Source organism: Schistocerca piceifrons, chromosome 3 (genome assembly GCF_021461385.2).
Source record: "Schistocerca piceifrons isolate TAMUIC-IGC-003096 chromosome 3, iqSchPice1.1, whole genome shotgun sequence".
Taxonomy (NCBI): domain Eukaryota; kingdom Metazoa; phylum Arthropoda; class Insecta; order Orthoptera; family Acrididae; genus Schistocerca; species Schistocerca piceifrons.
The window spans coordinates 213,034,301-213,054,991 of NC_060140.1; the positions used below are offsets into that span (position 1 = coordinate 213,034,301).

The following is a 20,691-nucleotide window of genomic DNA, read 5'->3' on the forward strand; positions in this document are numbered from 1 at the left end:
CGCTAGCCAACAATTGGGGTATACATAGGGTATCAAACTGCAGATATAACCATTCGATGAATCCGAAATTACGTAAACTCTTGAGTCCCCATTTTGTTGGTTTTTGAGGATTGTACATTTTGAATAATACACGACCCTTGAACGATACTGTAGATTCATCAGCAGCTAAATACTGATATGGTCGATAAATTTCGAGAAACCTACCTGACAAATAATTTAGTACATTTGTCACTTTACTCGGACGTGACTGAACCTGACTGTTGACATGTGTAGCACTAGTCGGATTAGAGACGTGAAAGTGCCCAGAAAATTTGCATAAACCGTCGGCGACTAAAACAGTCTGGAAAGAAGTTTGGATGATTGTAACCATTCTCTTGAAAAAAGTCCTGCAAGTTGTTACACTTTTGTAATGCCATGGAAGTGTTTCATTTCTTCCATGGTAACATTTCTCCAGTCTCGCCATGCAGAATGTTGTGGAAGTGGTGTCACTTTACGTATTTTTGATGTAGCATACCTATTCGTTTCATCTGCTATTTGTTGAAGTAGGTTATCTGTAAAAATTAATTGAAAGAATCCGCCGGGCAATGATGGAACAAAACTAGTTTCTGTTATAAAACCACACTTCGATTCGTCAAAAGGAAAATCTGTGAAGTCAGTGTCGCTCCACATTCTCCACGAATCCTCTGCTGAATCACTAGAAACATGCACATTGTCACTGTTTTCTTCGTCATTGTCACTCGTATTGTTTTGAAATGAATCACTATCATAATCAGTCATTTTCACTCTTGTTTTCACTTAGAGATTGCTCTAAAAGATCTAAAATCTCTTCCTCAGAAAGGACTGTACATGAAGAACTAGCCATTTTGAGCGCGTGGACTTGAACGTAATAATTACAATCTTTGACTTAACACAGCTGCTACTGTTTGACACAGAGTTAACACTAGATGGCAGCACACTGCAGCAATAATGCCTAGTAGACTCAAAATACGTCTGAGAACTTCAAAAAGTCGTGTCGAATGAGGCTCAACATCGGAGCGGAAAACAAATTTCGCGATGTCGAGTGGCACTCAACATTGGAGTGGAAAGGATTAATCCATCTTCTAAGATAAGTCGTAGGGTCAGTATTGCCTCATATGTTCCAACATTTCTACAGAATCCAAACTGATCTTCCCTGAGGTCAGCTTCTACAAGTTTTTTCATTCATCTGTAAACAATTCGCGTTAGTATTTTGCCGCTGTGGCTTATTAAGCTGATAGTTCGGTAATTTTCATATCTGTCAACACCTGCTTTCTTTGGGATTGGAATTTTTATGTTCTTCGTGAAGTCTGGGGTATTTCGCCTGCCTCATACAGCTTGCTCACCAGATGGTAGAGTTTTGTTAGGCCTGGCTGTCCCAAGGCTCTCAGTATTTCTAATGGAATGTTGTCTACTCCTGGGGCCTTGTTTCGACTTAGGTCCTTCAGTGCTCTGTCAAACTCTTCGCGCAGTATCATATCTCCCATTTCATCTTCTACATCCTCTTCCATTTCCATAATATTGTCTTCAAGTACATCGCCCTTGTATAGACCCTCTATTTATTCCTTCCACCTTTCTGCCTTCCTTTCTTTGCTTTGGATTGGTTTTCCATCTGAGCTCTTGATATTCATACAAGTGGTTCTCTTTGATTCTAACTGAGCATATTCTTCTAGACTCGGGGTTTGGATTTGAAAGATTTACAATCAGTGTTGTTACTGAATACAGTACATTGAAAATACTTGCAAAAAGATGAGACTGAGTTATAAGTGACACAAGAAAGGTGGCGGCTGGGCCCCTGCGTCACATATTGGCTCGGTCAGGAACATGTCATGTTGACTGCTCTGTTTTTTCATTGCTGCCACAATCTAGCAGTAGTTGTATCATTGTGCAATGATGCTGAATGTTGCAAGTTGTGTTGACATTTCCTCTCACATCTACTCTCTTCACAGCGGCAAAAAACATTCCCTTAACTCCGTCACCATCCATGGTGCAAACCATATCTTCTTCCGTGCCACTTAAAACTCGTTGAGTCACATCAGATGTCAAGAGGAAGGAAATGGGATGAAGTCAAGTGTGTCTGTTGACTCCAAAGGAAACTGCTTAAATTTATGGATGTACACATACATCTACTTGGGTACTCCACAAATCATGCTTAAGTGCATGACAGGGGGTTCGTCACACCACCTTCATAATAATTCTCTCTTATTCCACACTTAACAGCGCGTGGGGAAAAAAAAATCTTTCTGTGCACGCTCCGATTTCCCTTACTTTATTATGTTGACTGTTTCTACTTATGTCGGTGCCAACAAAATATTTTCACATTTTGAGGAGAAAGTTGATCTAAAAAACCAGAAACGCCTTTGTTATGATGATGCCCGTCCCAAATCTTGTATTCTTCCCTCCCATATTTCTCCATAATGCAAAACGTGTTGCTCTTCCTTCAGTTTTCTCGATGGACTCCGTTAATACTATTTGGTAAGGATCTCACACTGCGGAGTAGTATTTCAAATGAGGGCAGACTAGTGTAGTGTTGGCAGTCTCTTAAGTAGATCTGTTGCGTCTTGTCATTGTTCTGCTAATAAAAGTGCAGTCTTTGGTTTGCCTCCCTCACATAGAAAATGTGTTCTCTCCAGTTTAAGTTGTTTCTAATAGTTATTCCTAGGTATTTAGTTGAACTTATGGCCTTTAGATTTGATTAGTTTACTGTGTAACCGAAGCTTAACGGATTCCTTTCAGCACTCGTGGATGACCTCACACTTCCCATTATTTAGGGTTCATGGCCAGTTTTTGCACGACACACATAATATCTTTTCTAAATTGTTTTGATCTTCCAATGACTTCACTAGACAATAAATGACAGCATCATCTGGAGACAACCTAAACCGGCTGCTCAGATTGTCTCCTAAGTCATTTATATAGATAAGGATCAGTAGAGGGCCTATAACACTACCTTAGGGAATGCAAGAAATCACTTCTGTTTTACTCTATGACTTTCTGTCAATTACTACGAACTTTGTGATCTCTCTGACAGGAAATCATGGCTCTAGTCAGATAACTGAGACAATATTCCATAAACACTCAATTTCATTAGTGGAAAATCCAGGATGGAATGTAACAATAATCTGAGAAGGAAAGTCGCTACTCACCATACAGCTGTGTGTGTGTGTGTGTGTGTGTGTGTGTGTGTGTGTGTGTGTGTCGTTGGTAAAGGCCATTTGTCGTAAGCTGCAAGTGTGAAAATCTTTTTGTTGTGCCTATCTGCGACTCAACATTTCCACTATATGGTGAGTAGCAACTTTCCTTCTCAGAATATTGTTAAAATTTCACTACAAGATGCTTATGAGGAACTGTATCAAAAGCCTTATGGAAATCCAGGAATACGTAATCAGTTCGAAATCCCCCGTCAACCGCACTCAATACTTCGTGGTTCTCTTTGGGATAATCATGATGTTCGAACACAAAATATGTTCCAAAATCGTGCTGCGTATCGGCTGTACTGGTATGGGCCTCTAATTTAGTGGATTGTCTTGAATATTAGTGTGATTTGTGCAACTTTCCTGTCTTTGGGTACAAATCTTTAGTCAAGCGAGCAGTTGTATATGATTGTCAAGTATGGAGCTATTGCATCAACAGTCTGGAGGGAACCTAGTTGAAATATGGTCTGGACCAGAAGACTTGATTTTATTAAGTGATTTAAGTTGCTTCACCACTCCAAGGATATCTACTAAGTTACATTGCCAGCTGTTCTTGATTCGAATTCTGGAATATTTACTTCATCGTTTGTGAAGGAATTTTTGAGAGCTGTCTGTAGTAACTCTGCTTCGGCAGTACTGTTGTCTATAGTATACCATTGTTGTTGTGCAGAGAAGGCATTGATTGTGTCTTACCACTGGCACACTTCATATACGACTAGTCTCTCTTTGGAGTTTGACAGGTTTCAAGACTTAAGTTTCTTTGTGTAAATTATTATAATCATCTTGCATTGAAGTCCATGCTAAATTACAAGCTTCTGTAAAAGGTCACCAATCTTGGGGATTTTGCATTTGTTTAAATTTGGCTTGCCTTTTTAATTGTTTCTAGAACAGTGTTGTGACCTGTTTAGTGCACTGTGAATGATCAGCTCCATCATTTCTTAATTTATTTGGTTTAAGTCTCTCAATTGCTGTCAATACTACTACTTTGAATCCAAACCACATCTGGTCTACACTTAAGTGTTAATTTGGTAGGAGTGGAGATTGTCTCTAAGGAAGGCGCCAAGCGAATGTTATCAATTGTTTCATCCAAGTTGGACGGTCAGTTAAAGGAGCCAATTATTATTTTATTCCGGTTACAAAACATGACCTCTACCCATACTAACTCACAGGAACTATCTGCTTCAGTTTCATTAAAAGATAAATTACTTCTAAAAGTAACAAACATGCCACCACCCCAATTGTATTTAGCATATCCTTTCTGAACCCATTAGGTCCGTGGCGAAAATGATAACAACAAAGGCTGCATGAATGCTGCACCCACAAATTATTTGAATAAGAATTTGAGATGGGATGCCCTGTGTGTCAAGTATTAGATCAAGTTTCCGATCCTATTGCTGTGAAGAATAAGGTACTGTAAGCTTCAGAGTAGGAAAACAGAGAAGAATACTGGGGACATATTAGAACAATTGTGGAACTGACATCTGAAGAAAAGATGATGAAGTGTGTGTAGCTTCTCAATAAACTGCTAGAGTTAGAATTGAATGATACTGATGATGCCAAAAATATGTATTGGAAAACACAACCACTGTTTTTTATGAAGTTCCATATTTGTATAGTCTGGCATATAATCTTTCATGATTAAAGTTGTGTAAATAACTTTTTTATAAAATAAAATACAAATTATGCATTGAAAATTAACCTTCATATAATGACTAAGAACCTCCCTTAAGTATTTCTTTTTCAGAAATAAATAGTTGAAACTGATACATAAATTGCTAGCTACTAGCTAGGGGAATGTTATTTCCAGCAAGTTCCCAAGCAGAAAATCTGAAATCTCAGTGACCTGAAATTCACAAACAAAAAGTCGTCACTTCGAATTTGTCTTACCTTTATCTAGATACATCTTTACCTCCAGTCGCTTTTGTGTGTTTTTCTGTTGCCTTTCATCTCAATAAACGCACCACAAGCCCTTCCAAGCAAAGAAGGGGATCCTTAGCAGACTGCGTGTGCAGTGTGGCAACATGTGGACGTAAAAGTACATGGTTTTTTTTTTTTTTTTTTTTCACAAACTTTTGTGCTTCCTCAGTTACTCGGTGTGTATGCAATTGTGCACGATGAAACATCATTGTGTCTACATACCTTTAGGGCAATAATATAGCTTTCCACATACGCTCTTGCATATTAGCACTAATGTTTTGAAAACCACTCACGGTAGACATTTTGCTTCCATTTTTAGATGTTTCTATTTGCAGCGTAAGTCACTTATAAGGTTTTCTTGTAAGTTTATTTTGCAATATGTAGGCTCACCATTGTTGAGCTTGATAATTTTCTTGTGGTTGGATCATTATTAAGTTTGCCTGGAATTATGCCTTTGTTTATGCATTCTGTGTTTGTTTTGCTGAGCTGTAAAATTTCTTTGTGCTGTATTGGTCCTATGAAAGTATTCAGTTGTTCAGTATGATAGCAGAAACAGTGAAAGTAATGCATCTAATATTGGTATTATTGTTGTTGTTACTATTTCATTTTTACACGAGGTTCAGTACCTCATACTGAGTAAACTACTGCAATAATTTATTAGTGTGGGGTTTTTTGCAAGATAGTGTGTCATAACACTGTATTTTGTTAAAGTACGCTTCTTCAAACTCTTCCGGCATAATTCGTCTTAACTATATAGGGTCTGTGTATGATTCGCTAACTAAGAACAATGATAGTTTTAATGGCTGTGATAGAGCACATGCAGGTACTCTGGAAATGCTGTAAATATGTTAACTTTCCTCAGTGTTTCACTGTACTTTTTGTGTGTGTCTGTTTCAAATGTTTCGTCTAAGTGTGAAACAACTAAGTAGCTATAGTTTGTGGCAACTGTACTGTGTGTTTCCAGTGTCGGTTAGATAAAATTAGAGTTGTCTTATCAGTTCTAAATCAATTCCCGTTCACCTTTTAGGCAAGGGACTTGGAACGTGGTGTTGAAATAGTGATTGCAACACCAGGACGTCTGATAGACTTTCTGGAGAGAGGTACAACGAATTTACGTCGTTGCACATATTTGGTTTTGGACGAAGCTGATCGTATGCTTGATATGGGCTTTGAACCACAGATACGGAAGATAATTGAGCAGATTAGGGTAAGTATGTCCATGGCACCAACTTGCTTCCAAGCATTATCTAACTAAACGTAATTTTAAACGAATTTTGTAGTTCTTATTTTCAGTGTTACAATAGATTTAACCACATAATGTGTAGGTTGTGTGTGATCTATCATATGGAAAACAATTAGTTTTATGTTCTCATGACAGTAAGTGTTGGTTTCTGTGTTAAAAGCCTGACCGACAAGTCCTGATGTGGTCAGCAACATGGCCAAAAGAAGTTCGTAACCTGGCAGAAGAGTTCTTAACAGACTACATCCAGATAAATATTGGCTCTCTGCAGTTATCTGCCAATCACAATATCCTTCAGATTATTGATGTATGTCAGGAGCATGAGAAAGAAGCAAAGTATGTACAGAAGTTATAAGTGTACTGTTAATATTTTTTATTTTTATTATGTGTTTCAATGTTTTTTTGTTTTCGTTCACAGGTTAATGAAGTTGCTGTCAGAAATAGCTGCTGAACCAGACAGCAAAACCATAATATTTGTAGAGACTAAAAGGAAGGTGGATGATATAACAAGAAGCATTGTTCGTTATGGGTAACGTATTCATTTAGGTGAAATAACTAGTACCATCTAATACCACATGGCAAATTGTCATCTGTTTTTAGAAAACAAATGGCTGCAACATACAGATGATTGTTTCAATATGATATAGGCTTCAGTGTCTTTACATTTCCCCAGAATTAAAATATTGTAAGAGGATATTTAATGGAGGCCACTGTAGCTTGACTGACTGACTGACTTGACTGACTGCAAAATGCCACAGGCAGATTGTGGAGGTGCACCAGAGTAGCTGCTATGTGGAAAATACAAATAAAATTTGTGTATTGTTGCACAATTTCAATGTACATGTGTTACAATGCTATTTACATCTGTTCAAAAGTTTACTCATGACATAAAATGAGGTGAGGAGAAACAATCTAATCGCAAATTTTCATATGCAGTGGGTACTATTTTAGGAGGGTTGAAACATTCATAGTGGCAACTATTTATTTACGTCTTATAAGGAATAGGCACATGTTTCAAAGTTTTAATGTCTATCAAAGTAGTCACCAGAATGGTATACAAGCAATTGCCAGCAATGTGTAAGTCTTAGGATATCCTCAGCAGTGTCAGTTTTGTTGATAGTTAAGTGTAGCAGCCTATTGCCTGGAAAATCTTTAACAGTTGTGGAGCAAGTGCCATGACGTGCTTCCTTCAATTTAGGAATTAAGTTGAAGAGACATGGTATTAACGTCTGGGGTGCGTGGTGGATGATAACCCAACAAATCAATTACAACCTGCGCCTGATTATTATCCTGCAAAATCATAGGCTGGTCCTGCACATAGTGTCACCTCTTGTTTCTCTAAGCCGGTCACAGGTTATGTTCCACAAATGAACAGCTTTGTGAAAGAAGCAGGGACACTGTTTGCAGGACCTACCTGCCATTTTGCATGACAATGCTACGGTGCATATGGTGAAAGCAGTGATTGATTTGTTCAATCGATAGCATTGGGAAATGCTGTGCCAGCCACCACAATCTCTGGACTTAGCCCCTGTGACTTCAACTTGATTCCTAAATTGAAGGAAGCATTTCATGGCATTTGTTTAAGAACTGGCACAGAGATTCTTCAGATGGTAGACTGCTACACTGTAACCACCAACACAACTGGCACTGCTAAGGGTATCATAAGACTGCCATGTCACTGGCAATGAGTTATACACAATGCTGGTGACTATCATATTTGTCCTGGTGTTCTGCCACTGCTGACCTGGTGCGTTGTCCCAGATAGACATACGTTTCGTGCTCTGCAATTTGTGTGCTGATTGGTCTCGCCTACATAGACCAGTCCACATTGCACACCAATTTCATAGACTCCTGTGGAGGTTAGCTTGTCAATTCCCTCTTTCGTTGAGCCTAAAACATCTTTTATTTTGTTATTGCTTCAGAAGATTGGCTTGATGTCGGCGCCATGGAGAATTTTGCCCACACGTTCAGTGGGGTAATAGGGGTATGTTCTGTGCTTCCTTCTGCTGTTCCCTGTTGCCTTCACTGTTGTCATCATAGTTTTATCTATCATATTCTTGCCATAACCATCGGCTTCAAAAATGGATCTGAGCTTTCGTAGTTTTGCCTTCAGGTGTATGTCATCACTGATTCTGTGGGCCCACATGATTAAAGTGTGAAGGGCAGACTTGTGCGTAGTATGATGGTGGTAGGAGGCATGGTCATGCTGGTGGCTTTTCTGTATACTCTGCAGCCAAGTATACCATCAGGCTTTCAGTAAACTTATATGCCAAGGAAAGGCAGCACCCCATTCTTTAATCTCAATTGTAAACTATATTTCACTATGCTGTTGATTGAGACATTGGTAGAACTTCAGTAGTTCTTCCTCACCATGTGGCCAGATGAAATCACATCAACAACATAACGTAGCCCGCAATTGGTGTAATGGTGCGCTGTTTCTTCAAATGCCTCCATGAAGATGTCTGCTGCATTAGGCAAGACAGGGGAACCCATAGCTAAACCATCATTCTGTTCATAAAATTCCCATTTCCATCGTGCATTTAACATTCTTTGTCTTTTCCGTGTAGTACCAAAGTCTCGATCAGAAGACGTGTAGCTATGACCAGTCACTAAAAACTTGATTTCAACACTTATTATATCTTTCTGAAACAAGCAACATTAAAACCATCAACATCAAACAATTTTTGTTCTAGTTATCACACTACAAAATGAGTTCCTTCTTGTGAGTTAATCCTGAAGCCATGAGCATTAATACACAGGATACCACTTCATTACCTCCTCGACCAGTTAGGCCTTCGTGCCACATGCACTTAAATGATGTTCCTGCATCGATATGTATTCCCAAGTTATGATTTGAGAGCTGTCATGAGTAAAACTTGCTGATGTGTGTCAGCATAGGTGTAAACATAAATTGTTGCAAATCTATGGACACAGTACATGCCTCACTTAAGGGCATCTGTGAATTTGTAAAGTAGATTTTCATCAAGTCCTGAGGTGTCTTGGTGTGTTTGTATCAAGTTTGTAGTGTAGACTTGGCAATTCATTAGATGTTATTTTTGCCTGCATACTCACTTTATCACATAGTTCACCCATCATTTCTTGGATTGCTGAAAGAAACATTGCTGTAGAATTTTTTGAAGATCGTAGAATAATATTTGTAAGTAACTGAAGAAGCCACATATATTTCTCTAAAAGAAGTGTATGTGTGGCTTACATTTAAATCAAGACTGAAATATTCTTTACTTCCTTTTGCTGTTTGAGGAAACTATTGACACATTCTGTGATTTGGTTCACATTTTCATTGTTGAACTTCTTTTGTGAGCTCGAGAACTTGGAGTGTGTCTTCTACAGTCCTTGCACAATGTTCCTGCCTTTTGAAGTTTCACAGTGCCACTGCCATTCCTCTTACGCCCATCAGATGTTTTGTGAACTAACTAAAAGGAAATCTTTGTGGTACTACCAACCTTTTCCATGTTACTGACCTTGGCTCTTACAACAGTTTCCGTGAAAAATTTGACATTGCACAATTTTGGTACTTTCAGCATTTCCAGTCTTCAGTGTTGATAATATACTGACATTGTTGTAGCTATGTTGTAATCATCACCTTTCGTTATGATCATGTACAAAGGACATTCACCCCAAAAAGTTCTTTGATCCTTGCCTTCTGTGTAAGCATTAGAATTAAACCTTCTGAAATGTGTAATAAACTTTGGATCATTGTAAGATGACATGGAATGCACACCTTTAGCGTGTAGAATGTTATATTCCAAGTGATATTGGCGAGGTGCTGAAATTTTGCAAAAACATGTAGGACAAGATATATTGAGGAGCACTATTACCATTGGCTGTTGCCAGGATGAGAATGGCAGTTTAACTGATAATCATGCTGTTATTTAGTTTAGATGACAACTTCATTATTTCAAAATATCTACTTATTATCCATATTTTTGTACAGACCATGTGCTAACTGTTGTTTTTCTTTATTTAGATGGCCAGCTAAAAGTATTCATGGAGATAAATCACAGCAGGAGAGAGATTATGTATTAGCAGGTATGGTCAACAACATTTTATTTAAGAATAATTGGAAATTGAACCCAGTTTGCAGTTTTGTGTTGTGTGATACATTGTAATTTGTAAAGTAGTCACATTTGTGCAGTATGCCTGTCATTTTGAAATCCTGGATCCTCTGATTTTGCTGAACTAAAATTTTATTCTTTGAAGTGTAGCTTGGAGTAAAAATCCACTCTCTAAATACACCAGTTTAGGGACTGGGTGTGTATGAAGTTAGCAAACTGTCTCAAAAGTTGGCAAGTGTTAATCTTCAGGGGTTGTTGCTTTTGCTAGTGCTCACTATTTGCTGCATTGTGTGTGTGTTGAGTAGTACTCATACATATAAAAGAGATCTGTAATTTGGACCAAAGAAGAAATCTGAATTAAATTTTCTAAGTTCTATTACTACTTACTAAGGTGCCTGTGAATGACATGTCTTCACTATTTGGTAAGTAGCTATCTCTTCATTCTCTATCAGCGCCACCCAGGGTTTGTCAGTATTGTCCACTTCTGTTATGTGAGAAGCATAATTGAACATTTGATAATTAAGGTAATTAGCTCATACAGACAAATTACTAGCATTGACTATTAGCCAAACCTTTCTTACTTTGCTGTTAAATTTAGAACAGTGGAAACCAATAATATTTTAGAAGGAAGATCTCATTTGATGATATTTTGCAACCACCCAGAAATCATTTTTATTGCAATTATCAAGAATTTTTATTCTACATAAAATTTCAATGTAATTGTTTTTTCCAGAATTTCGAAATGGGAAGGCAGCAATTTTGGTTGCCACAGATGTTGCTGCGCGTGGTTTGGGTAAGTACAGATAGATTACTCCAAAACATTATTCATTTTTCCATGTTTCAAAGGTAATTTTGCCATTGAAATTTTGGATGTAATGGATTTGGAGTACAAAATCTATGTATTCAACAGTTTTCGTAACTTTTATTTCTGTTCACTGATAAGAAAGACAACACTGTTAGCTCAGGCAAATCACACTTAATACAATACTTAAATTGAAGCAGTTATTTTTATACACACATGACTGTGAAAATTTCTAGTTAAAATTTTTCAGTGTTAATTACATAGCAGAATCATTTGTTTCATCCAGGGAGAAAACACTATACTCATAAATTGCATTAGTAATTTAAGGAGTACAGATAAACCCATTGAATAGTTCAGACACTAAGTAGTTGACAGATATGTAAAAAAGCTAGTAACATAGTCTTATTTATCTGCCTGTCAGTGACTTAGCTCATAAACTGTTGTGTGAGTTGTTTCTTCTGCTCCTTACATAACATTCCATCAAGGAACTTTCATTGTCATTTATATTGCATTAGTGTATCTAATTACAGATAGTTCTGAATGCCATGAGATTAATGCAGTGTTCATGTGAGTGAAAACATTCTGTTATTTTCCAACATGGAGTAAAGTGTGTTATTACAGATCTGTGTTTCTTTTTCATCTGTGATTTCTTTGTAGCACTATCATTCATGTAACAGTACTTTTTGACAGTTTTCAGTATGTTAGTATTTCTTCATCAGCGTTTACAGCTGAGAGGTTGATGTATAAAAGGGGAAGTTAAATTCAGGTAACAGCCAATCACCTCATTATGACATTAGCAGACAATGCTGCATTGGAGTGGTAATAAGTTATGTTATATGTAATATTCCTTAAAATTGATCATGCTATTTGTAGTTACATAAGTCATTTAAAACCCATATCTATAGAGGTTATTGGAAATATTACACTTAGCACCCAGTAATAGTTCTGAAATATGGTATAGATTGTATACTGCAGCCAAGTTCAAGGTGTCAAATTATTAGATAAAGCTGACCTGTTATTCCCTTAAGCCTGCAGTGAACATGATAAATTTTAAAATATGTGCACTACCAGTTATAGCTTATTTATTGCCCGTGGTCTTTTTTAAAAATAAATGTCCAAAACTTATACCAGGTGTTCTGTTGGAGGTGAAAAGACAAATTGTGGCAGTGGTCACCAGACTGGTTGACAAAATAGGAAAAGCTGATGCCCTGTAAACATTATTTCTTAGGATTATTCACGGTTGTTTTCATGCATCAAGATTGTACATGAAACATCTGACAGTGTTACAGCGAAACCCCTATTTATTGTTGATTTGACTGGATGAAATACAGTGTATGGAAGTGTGCTGGAAACTACTTAAACAGCATTAATGGATCACTCAGGTCACACTAAATGGTGGTTTCACTGTTCAGCTAGCTGTTACTTTATCCTTAAGAGGGTCTCCCAAATTTTATGTCTAAGAATCCCACAAGAGTGTGAAATTCCAGTGGAGCTATTTGGTAAATCTATATTTTTTTCCCCCGTAACATTTGGTGGAAGGAAACCATTGCTCACTAAAGATGCAAATGGAGTAATAGACGTTCGGTGAATTTGTGTGGAGTAATCCTCATTAACTTCATAGTTTTTAAGCTGAGTAGTGAAAAGTCCTCCACCAAGTGTGTTTCATAACTTAGTTGCAGTCATGATAATAACATTCATTCAACTTTTTGTAGTCCAGCTGTCATCTTGTAAGCATTTTTTAATGCCAAGAAAAAATAAACTGGTGGGTGTTTGGTTTAATTTATGCCTACTGTGATGGTTGGAAAATGACAATGTGTTGTGATAAAGTCTATCTCCTTAATTAGGTTTATCAGATGCTAAAGATTACACATTTCCTTTGCTTTACACACTGCCTCACTTATAGAATATTACTCTCTAAATTTATATCATATAGGAATTGGGCTTCTCAGGGCATGCCTTCATAATCTTCTGGAGCACCACAGTCTCGATACAAGTAAGATGCTTGAGAGAGAACAGTTGTTTTGTATAGTACAGTTACAGTAAAGCTGTGGAAACAGTTAGATCAGGTGAATGGAAATCGCCAAGTAGAGATTATAGCATGATTTACAAGTAGAATGTACATACAACAAAGCTTTTAAATGTAAAATGGTAATTGCAGAAATGCACGTGGATTTGGGTGAAGGGGAAGTTCACAGTATTGGGAAGACAAAATTACGCAAAGGTGGAGACAAATCAGGTGGTCAAAAAAAGGATAGCGCAATGTCAAGACATCCTTTTCAGCAGTGGACTGGTGATTTATTGCTGCTGAATAAGTTAAGTCGTCGTCATATAACAAGAAATAATCGCTAAAGATGAAGAGGTCAGAGTGCACTCATTTAAGTTAGTGTTTCAACATTATAGGATTTATTAACTGTTTTACAGTTTCTTTGAATAACACCACAGTTACTTAAACTTTGTCACCAACTTCCAACTGATTTATCATAGTGCAGCATGTTTTTTTCCAGTTTTGAACAAATTGCATCACTTATCCAATCAGATTTTGAAGCTTCATATCAGATTTTATAAACCTATGTCACTGTAAAATCAGCAGTGTTGTGAAATTTGCTACCCCTCGTTCTCCTCTATATATTTGCAAAAGTTTTTCAGCCATTTAGTCTCTCACTCTGTGTGTGTGTGTGTGTGTGTGTGTGTGTGTGTGTGTGTGTGTGTGTGTGTGTGTGCTCACCTGCCATACTCAAATATGTGAGAGTATCTTCAATTCCATAATCTGTCTTCTAAATTTAGAACATGTCAGTTACTCAATGCTGTTAATGTCGGTCAGCTCTTATGTGCCCTCTTCTCTGGTGCTTTGCTAGGGTACTAAAGATTTTCTCAAGTGTAAAGTAAATTCCCCAGCAATGATTACTGTGTATTTAGAAGTCATTTGGCAAGTGAGAGAATTCCTGTTACAGGGTGTGCACGACCCGGGAAAAACCCGGGAATTTTTCGGAATTCCGGGAATTTTTCTGCTACTGGAGAATGATACTGCAGCAATAAAATATAAACGAGAGGGAAAAAATAAAACTTTAGTGGCAAAGGAAATGTGCAATTTACAACAACAAAACATCGTGCACGCACAAGCGTCTGCAAATTGCAAAAATATGTCAAAGGCCGTAGGATGCAGACTGTAATTCTTCGTAACAATAAACTGCTTGCTATGAGCATGACGTCACAACTTTTCACATTAGATTCGTTTGACCAATTGCCAGCAGTCCGTTGCGCTTGCGCATTTGACTCGCGTATAAGCAGTACCTTCTCCCGCTACTTGAAGTTTGGCTGTCAGCTGTATTGGTAGTAGCAGCAAGCAACCAGATGCAAACGAGAAAAATTTTTCTCGCGTGCCCTAGCTGCCAGATTCACGCTTGCACAGAGTTATCTGAGTTGTAGTGGGGAAGGAGTTAACCTCCACGTGACACGTGTTTACGTTAAGTGATTTCGCTGCTTCTCTTCGTGTACAGCTCCCACGTCAAATGAAAACAAATCGGATTTCTGTGGCCGGGAGCTATCAGGTGAATTAAAATACATTCATATAATTACGGAAGGCAAAAATATATTATTAATTTCAGTTTTCTGATTTTATTTTATTTCCAAGTTAGTAGCAGTCAAGCATTAATCAACCGCCTTGCAGAATAGTGAAGTTATTTTTGCAAGTTTGCTAAAGAAATTTGGCTTTATTAATCTTTCCGCTGAGGCAATCATTTTATTTGAAATGAAGTGTTTCATTCTACAGTATTCACTAGTTCTAACTGTTCGTTGAATTTAAAGTGCATGTTATCATCTTCTGCCATATATGGCATTATGCCATAATAAAGAACCAAAAATGAGATCGTAGAGTACTGGTACTCCAAGAAAATTTACATCCCAAAACCACACTGAAAAGCTTAATATCAGATGAGACCTACTTCATTGTGAATCCGGGAAAGCCAATTTGCACTTCAAGCCGAATTATGCATTTTAGTATGGTTTACGAAATTCCGATGCTCTTTGGAGTATTCTCTGATGCTCTGTTTCTTTTATGGTGTGATGTAAGCTCTCTTAGTGCTTTATACACACGAACATGCGGTCTTCCTACACCACTGCAGTTTCACACGCACAATAACGCCTGTTTTCTGGCGCTCTCTGGCAACTGGTAAATCGAACCTGTTTCCAACGGTCTCCGGATAGTATTGCGAACGGTGGATAGAAAAGCGTTACTTTCAAAGTAAATTTCTTTTTACGCAAGATGAATTATGTTACGTGTGAGAAAGTGGGATGGATATCTAAATCACAGAGCGTTCGAAATTGAACAGTTTGAGGACCAGCCACATACTAGAATTTCGAATTTTAAATTTACTGGCACATTTGTGTGATGTATTTTAAAGTATAACACACGCAAAGAAAGATCAATATTACATGTGAAAGCTTAGCCTCTGTTGTAGCATGTTAATCTTAGAGACCAATATTATATGTGAAAGCTTAACTTTTCTTGTAGATATGCGGTACTGTGTACATTAATGTAAACCGTTAACTAACTCTTGCGTGTTCGTGCTATGTAACCAGTGATCTTGCTATTGGCTGACTATAACACGTGTCCTATGCTCTGAATAGCTGCTGTCATCGGCTGGCGAGATCTCGTGACTTGAGATATGACTCGCTTACAAAAGGACATCGCAACCTCGGTTTCAACACTCCGGAAACTAACGCCCTGTGTTTGGTGCAATTCAAATTTATACTTTCATAATCCGAAAATATGCAGCGTATATGTTGCTGCAAATCAAAGGTCTTTCCAAAACTTCTCTCTCTCTTTTTATTAAGTCTCACCAAAACTTCTGCCCCGTCTTTTGTCTTTTTTTCCTGGGAAGTTCTACGCGATTGTATAAAACATTTACCTTTCAATCCTGATAATGTTTACAGTTCCGAGGGAAAATCTACGAAAAACCTACTGCCGCTTAGCACAGGAAAAGTGTATTTTCGCCTGGGAAAAAGCATATTTTGTAAATGGGATATCCAGGAATAATCCGGGATATTTTTTTTTAGTTAATTGCAACATTGAAGTCTTATTAATCTTATAAAATTGTGTGTTTGCAGTTGAAAGTGCATGCCAATCATTGACCTTAAAAGCCAACTGCTATCACCTTCAAGCAGCATATTTCATAAAACTTCTTATGAATGAAAAGAATTTTTGAATAGATGCATTATATAATGCCAGAAAAAATTAGTATACACTTTTAGAAGTTTAAATTTCACTAAAGATTTATTGTTGCAACAGTGCATATGAAGTACATGGAAATGATCACACTTACAGGTCAATAGCACACGCAGTTCTGAGGTTCCAGGTATCAACCTGTGCTGAAACACATTAGTACACAGTGTAGGCTGCATGGGTGCCAGTGTGGTCACTGACTCTTGCATCCAGTCAGTCGTACAGTTGGGGGATACAATCCTCAGATATTTTATGCTATTCCCACTCAACCTGATCATATCATTCAATAAGAGATTGTTGACTGACAAGTTGCTCAAGACACTTCTCGTCCTATCATATACCACTTATGCTCAATGGAGGGACATATCTGGAGATAGTGCTGGCTGGGGAAGTTGCTGCATGTCTTACAGGGGAGCATTATACTGTTGAAACAATACATCACCTTCCTGTTACAAGAACGCGTCTAACAACATTCTGCACCTACCGAGCTTTGGTTACGACCCCCTCCAGAAACACCAAAGGTGAAAGAGAGTTTCAGCGTATCGCACCCCAGACCATAAGGGCTGGGGCAGCACCATTGTTCATGGATGAATGCATTCTATGTAACAGCATTCACCAGATCTACACTGTGTACAAAAAATGACCGCCACATGCACGCAGGCAAATCTGCTTTCATCATTGAAGACCAGGACGTGATGTTCCATCTTCCAGCTGAACCAAGCATGTTGATGCTGTGGCATGTGTGGAAGATGGGCTAGAGATGTGTGTGGTGCCCATAGCCCCACTGCTAATAACCAGTTCACAGCATCTGGTTTGACAAGCCCTCTTATCTGCGCTGTTTGTAGCTATATGATCTGCCACGGCTGCCCTTACAATACGACAATCCCCGTGGGCGTCTGTGCCATGTGTATGTCCTGAACCGTGTCTACAGGCATGAGAATATTCACGTAGCCACTACTGACACCATTGGTGCACAATTGATGCAGCACACCCAACTTGTTTGATAATTTTCTTAAAAGACCATCCTGCCACTCAAACGGCAACAATTTGACCCCTTTTAAACTTGCTCAGTTGGCTGTAGGAAGCACGTGTGTGTGTCTGTGGCACTGTTGCCTGTTTGCTTCACCCATTTGTATCTCACTGATCCTTCTGGCTGTGAGAAGTCCCTATTGAAAGGTAGACACAGATGGAGCTCTGGTAGCTATGCCACTACCCTATCTGTTGGTGGACAGTGTTGATACCAATGCCAGTACATCTATCACCAGGTGCCATATGCTCTCATTGGATCAAAATTGTCATCTTCCTTAAGTGTACTAATTTTTTTGTCTGGCAGTGTGTTTTGGTTACTCGAGTCAGTATCAGTATTGAATATTGAGTAACTATCTTATCATACTTTGTGTACTAATGACAACAAATCACTACGCATCTTACTGTCAACACACTATATCCTCAGGCTGTGCATCTAAGAGCATCCATGTTCCATGAGCATCATAAAGGTCTTCTCTCAGAATAAGGTAGTGAGAGAATCAGTGAAACTGAATCAATCATGCCTGTAGGAGCAGCGTAAGTTAATACATTCCGTTAGGGATATTACTTTTTAGTTTTGTGTCTTGAGATTTGCTGTTAGTAATGTTATGGTGAAGTGTAAATGTTGGAGAATACCAAAATACAGTCTGGTAAGGGTGAGAAATGTACTGAGAAGTTCTGTCAAACTCGCATGTTACTGAATGAACCAATCGGAAGACAGCATAAGAATATAGTGCATAGCACTTGTAAAGCAGCCCTGGCATTGAAGTAATTGACAAAACAATCGGTTGGTGTTCATGGACATGCAATTGTTGAGTAGCCTCTGATCACAAATATAAATTCACTGCACCATTTAGTGGGGCAAGTAATGCTGTGATTGGTCTGTGGAATTGGTTTTATGGAGGGTCAGTTCACAGTATATGAAGTTGCTCTTTGGGTCGGTGGGTATCTAGTGGATGCGTAGGGAATATTATTGAGTGCATTGTAGTGGCACTGAAATGGAATTGAGGTGTTGTGATGCTCTTTTAGCTACACCTCTGATTTAGGATCAAATGATTAAAGCCTGATATGATAATCATGAAATAGTGTCATATAGATCTTATATTTTTCCCTGAGACATTTAAGTCTCTCCTTTATCTACGATTAATGGCTGAAGCAGAAGAAATGAATAAAAATTTGTATTGTGGCCGGGACTTGAACCCAGGTCTTCTTGCTTGCTAGGCAAAAATGCTAACCATTACACCACCATAGCAATGGTATAGTGAAGTGGAAATGTCTGAGAATACCAAATACTTAACCATAGCAATGTTACAATGAAGTGGAAATGTTAGAGAATACCAAATTTCATTTCATTTCTTCTGCTTCAGTCATTATTGTAGATAAAGAAGAGACTTAAAATGTCTCAGGGAAAAATATAATAATATCTATACAGTCATCTATGGTACAGGACTTTCCCATTACGTCCAGCACTGGGGTGCTATTCCAATGCTGGAGAGATCTGGCAGTAGTGACAATGTAAGGGAAAATAAGCTGAAGATACGGATTGAAGTTTGTGTTGGAGAGGGCACTCAACTTGGGTAGGTCATGCAGGAATGTTAACCATAGGGCTGTGGTGGTGTAATGGTTAGCATGACAACCTGGGCTAGAGTCCAGGCCGCAGCACAAATTTTTAATTCATTTCTTCTTATTCAATCATTACCGTAGAAATAGTGTCAGTTACATCACAAACCAGTCTGACGAAGGTTCTGATAAATGCTGTTCACCAGTCTTTGGTAGGAATGGGAAAAAGAGTTCGCCATTCAGTAAGAACTTAGTGGAATGCCATTTTAGACATGGTGATGTAACTGTAGCAAAAGGGAAGCATTCAGACTGTTAGACGGTTGATGTCTCTTTAAAAAAAATGACAGAAATCGCCGGGAGACTTCTGGCCATGTGATGTATTTGAAACTTTAAATTTGGAGGTTAGAATTCTGTCACTGCAGGTATCAAAAGTGCATATACAGTCAAAAGGGGCAAGTACTATATGAATTGGAGTGAGCAAACCATTCCATAGTGGAATCAATGTAAGTTGATTACTGTTAGTTGCAGTGGGCTGGATGTGGCAGCTTCACGTGTCTACAACAATCAGTAGTGTAATGCAATTTTGTAAACATCTCTGTGACAACACTTCAGTATTGTCACAGCTATATAGATGACTTGTTTTCACCTGCAGCCTTTTGTGCTTCATAGTTGAAAGCTGGCAACAGTGCTGCAAGCTCTCGGGGATCTTTCTATGCCATCTCGACTGTACCAGGTTGTATACGCCCCAGGACAATCTGGGAAAACCTGGAAATTTTTTATAATTCCAGCAGTGTTTCATCGTTTTAGTTTTCAGTTAAACTTTCATAATTTTGACTGGTAAGAACTGATATTACAACAAAGAATTTTACTGTATCCCACCACTGCAGAATAATACTGCAGCAATAAAACACATAAGATAGAGGGAAAAGTGTAAGTTGCAAAAGAAATGCACTATTTACAACAGCAAAATACAGTGCACAAAGTGTCTGTCAACAGCAAAATGTCTCAAAGGATTTAGGACGAAGACAATGCAATACTTCATAACAAACTGCTTCTAATGAGCATGACATTATACTGTTTACATAAGGCTCGTTTGAGCAATTGCCAGTGGAGCTTGTGCGCATGCGCACTTGAGTCACATATGAGCAGCACATTCTCCCACACCTAGTTACTTGATGTGGTGTGGCAGTTAGCTGAATCAGCAGTAGGAACAAGCAGCCAGAAGGTACACGGAAGATTTTTCTGGTGCACCCAAGCTGCCCAATTCATGGATGCAAAGAGCAATGTGAGTTGCAGTGGGAGAGAGGTTAGAATGCATTCACATGATTAAGGAAGGTTGAAATATGTTACTTGGTCTCGGATTTTTAGTTTGTTTCTAAATTTTTGGCAGCGAGTCGTTAATTGCCTTGTGGAAAAATGAAGTTATTTTTGTTGATTTGCTAAAGAAATTTGGCTTTTATTAATATTTTCCGCACAGGCAGTCAGTTTATGTGAAACAAAGTGTTTCATTTCACACTGTTGGCTAGTTTCAACTGTTTGCTAAATTTCAAATGAATGTTTTCATCTTCTGACACGTATGGCATTATACCATAATAAAGAACCAAACATGAAATAATACAGTACTGATACTCCCAAGACAA

General features: G+C 38.2%; 1 protein-coding gene and 1 non-coding gene across 2 annotated transcripts in view; one reads left to right on the forward strand and one right to left on the reverse strand.

The window, feature by feature from the left end:
- Nucleotides 1-20,691, forward strand: part of LOC124788359 (ATP-dependent RNA helicase dbp2-like) — a 59,072-nt gene that overhangs the window by 19,789 nt on the left and 18,592 nt on the right. Inside the window, exons 7-11 of the mRNA XM_047255624.1 lie at nt 6,154-6,333; nt 6,530-6,702; nt 6,785-6,895; nt 10,355-10,416; nt 11,176-11,235. Of these exons, the coding sequence (XP_047111580.1) occupies nt 6,154-6,333; nt 6,530-6,702; nt 6,785-6,895; nt 10,355-10,416; nt 11,176-11,235 (586 nt within the window). The remainder of the gene's footprint in view (nt 1-6,153; nt 6,334-6,529; nt 6,703-6,784; nt 6,896-10,354; nt 10,417-11,175; nt 11,236-20,691) is intronic.
- Nucleotides 18,671-18,743, reverse strand: Trnaa-agc. The gene has a single exon. It is a non-coding gene; the product is annotated as a tRNA-Ala (tRNA).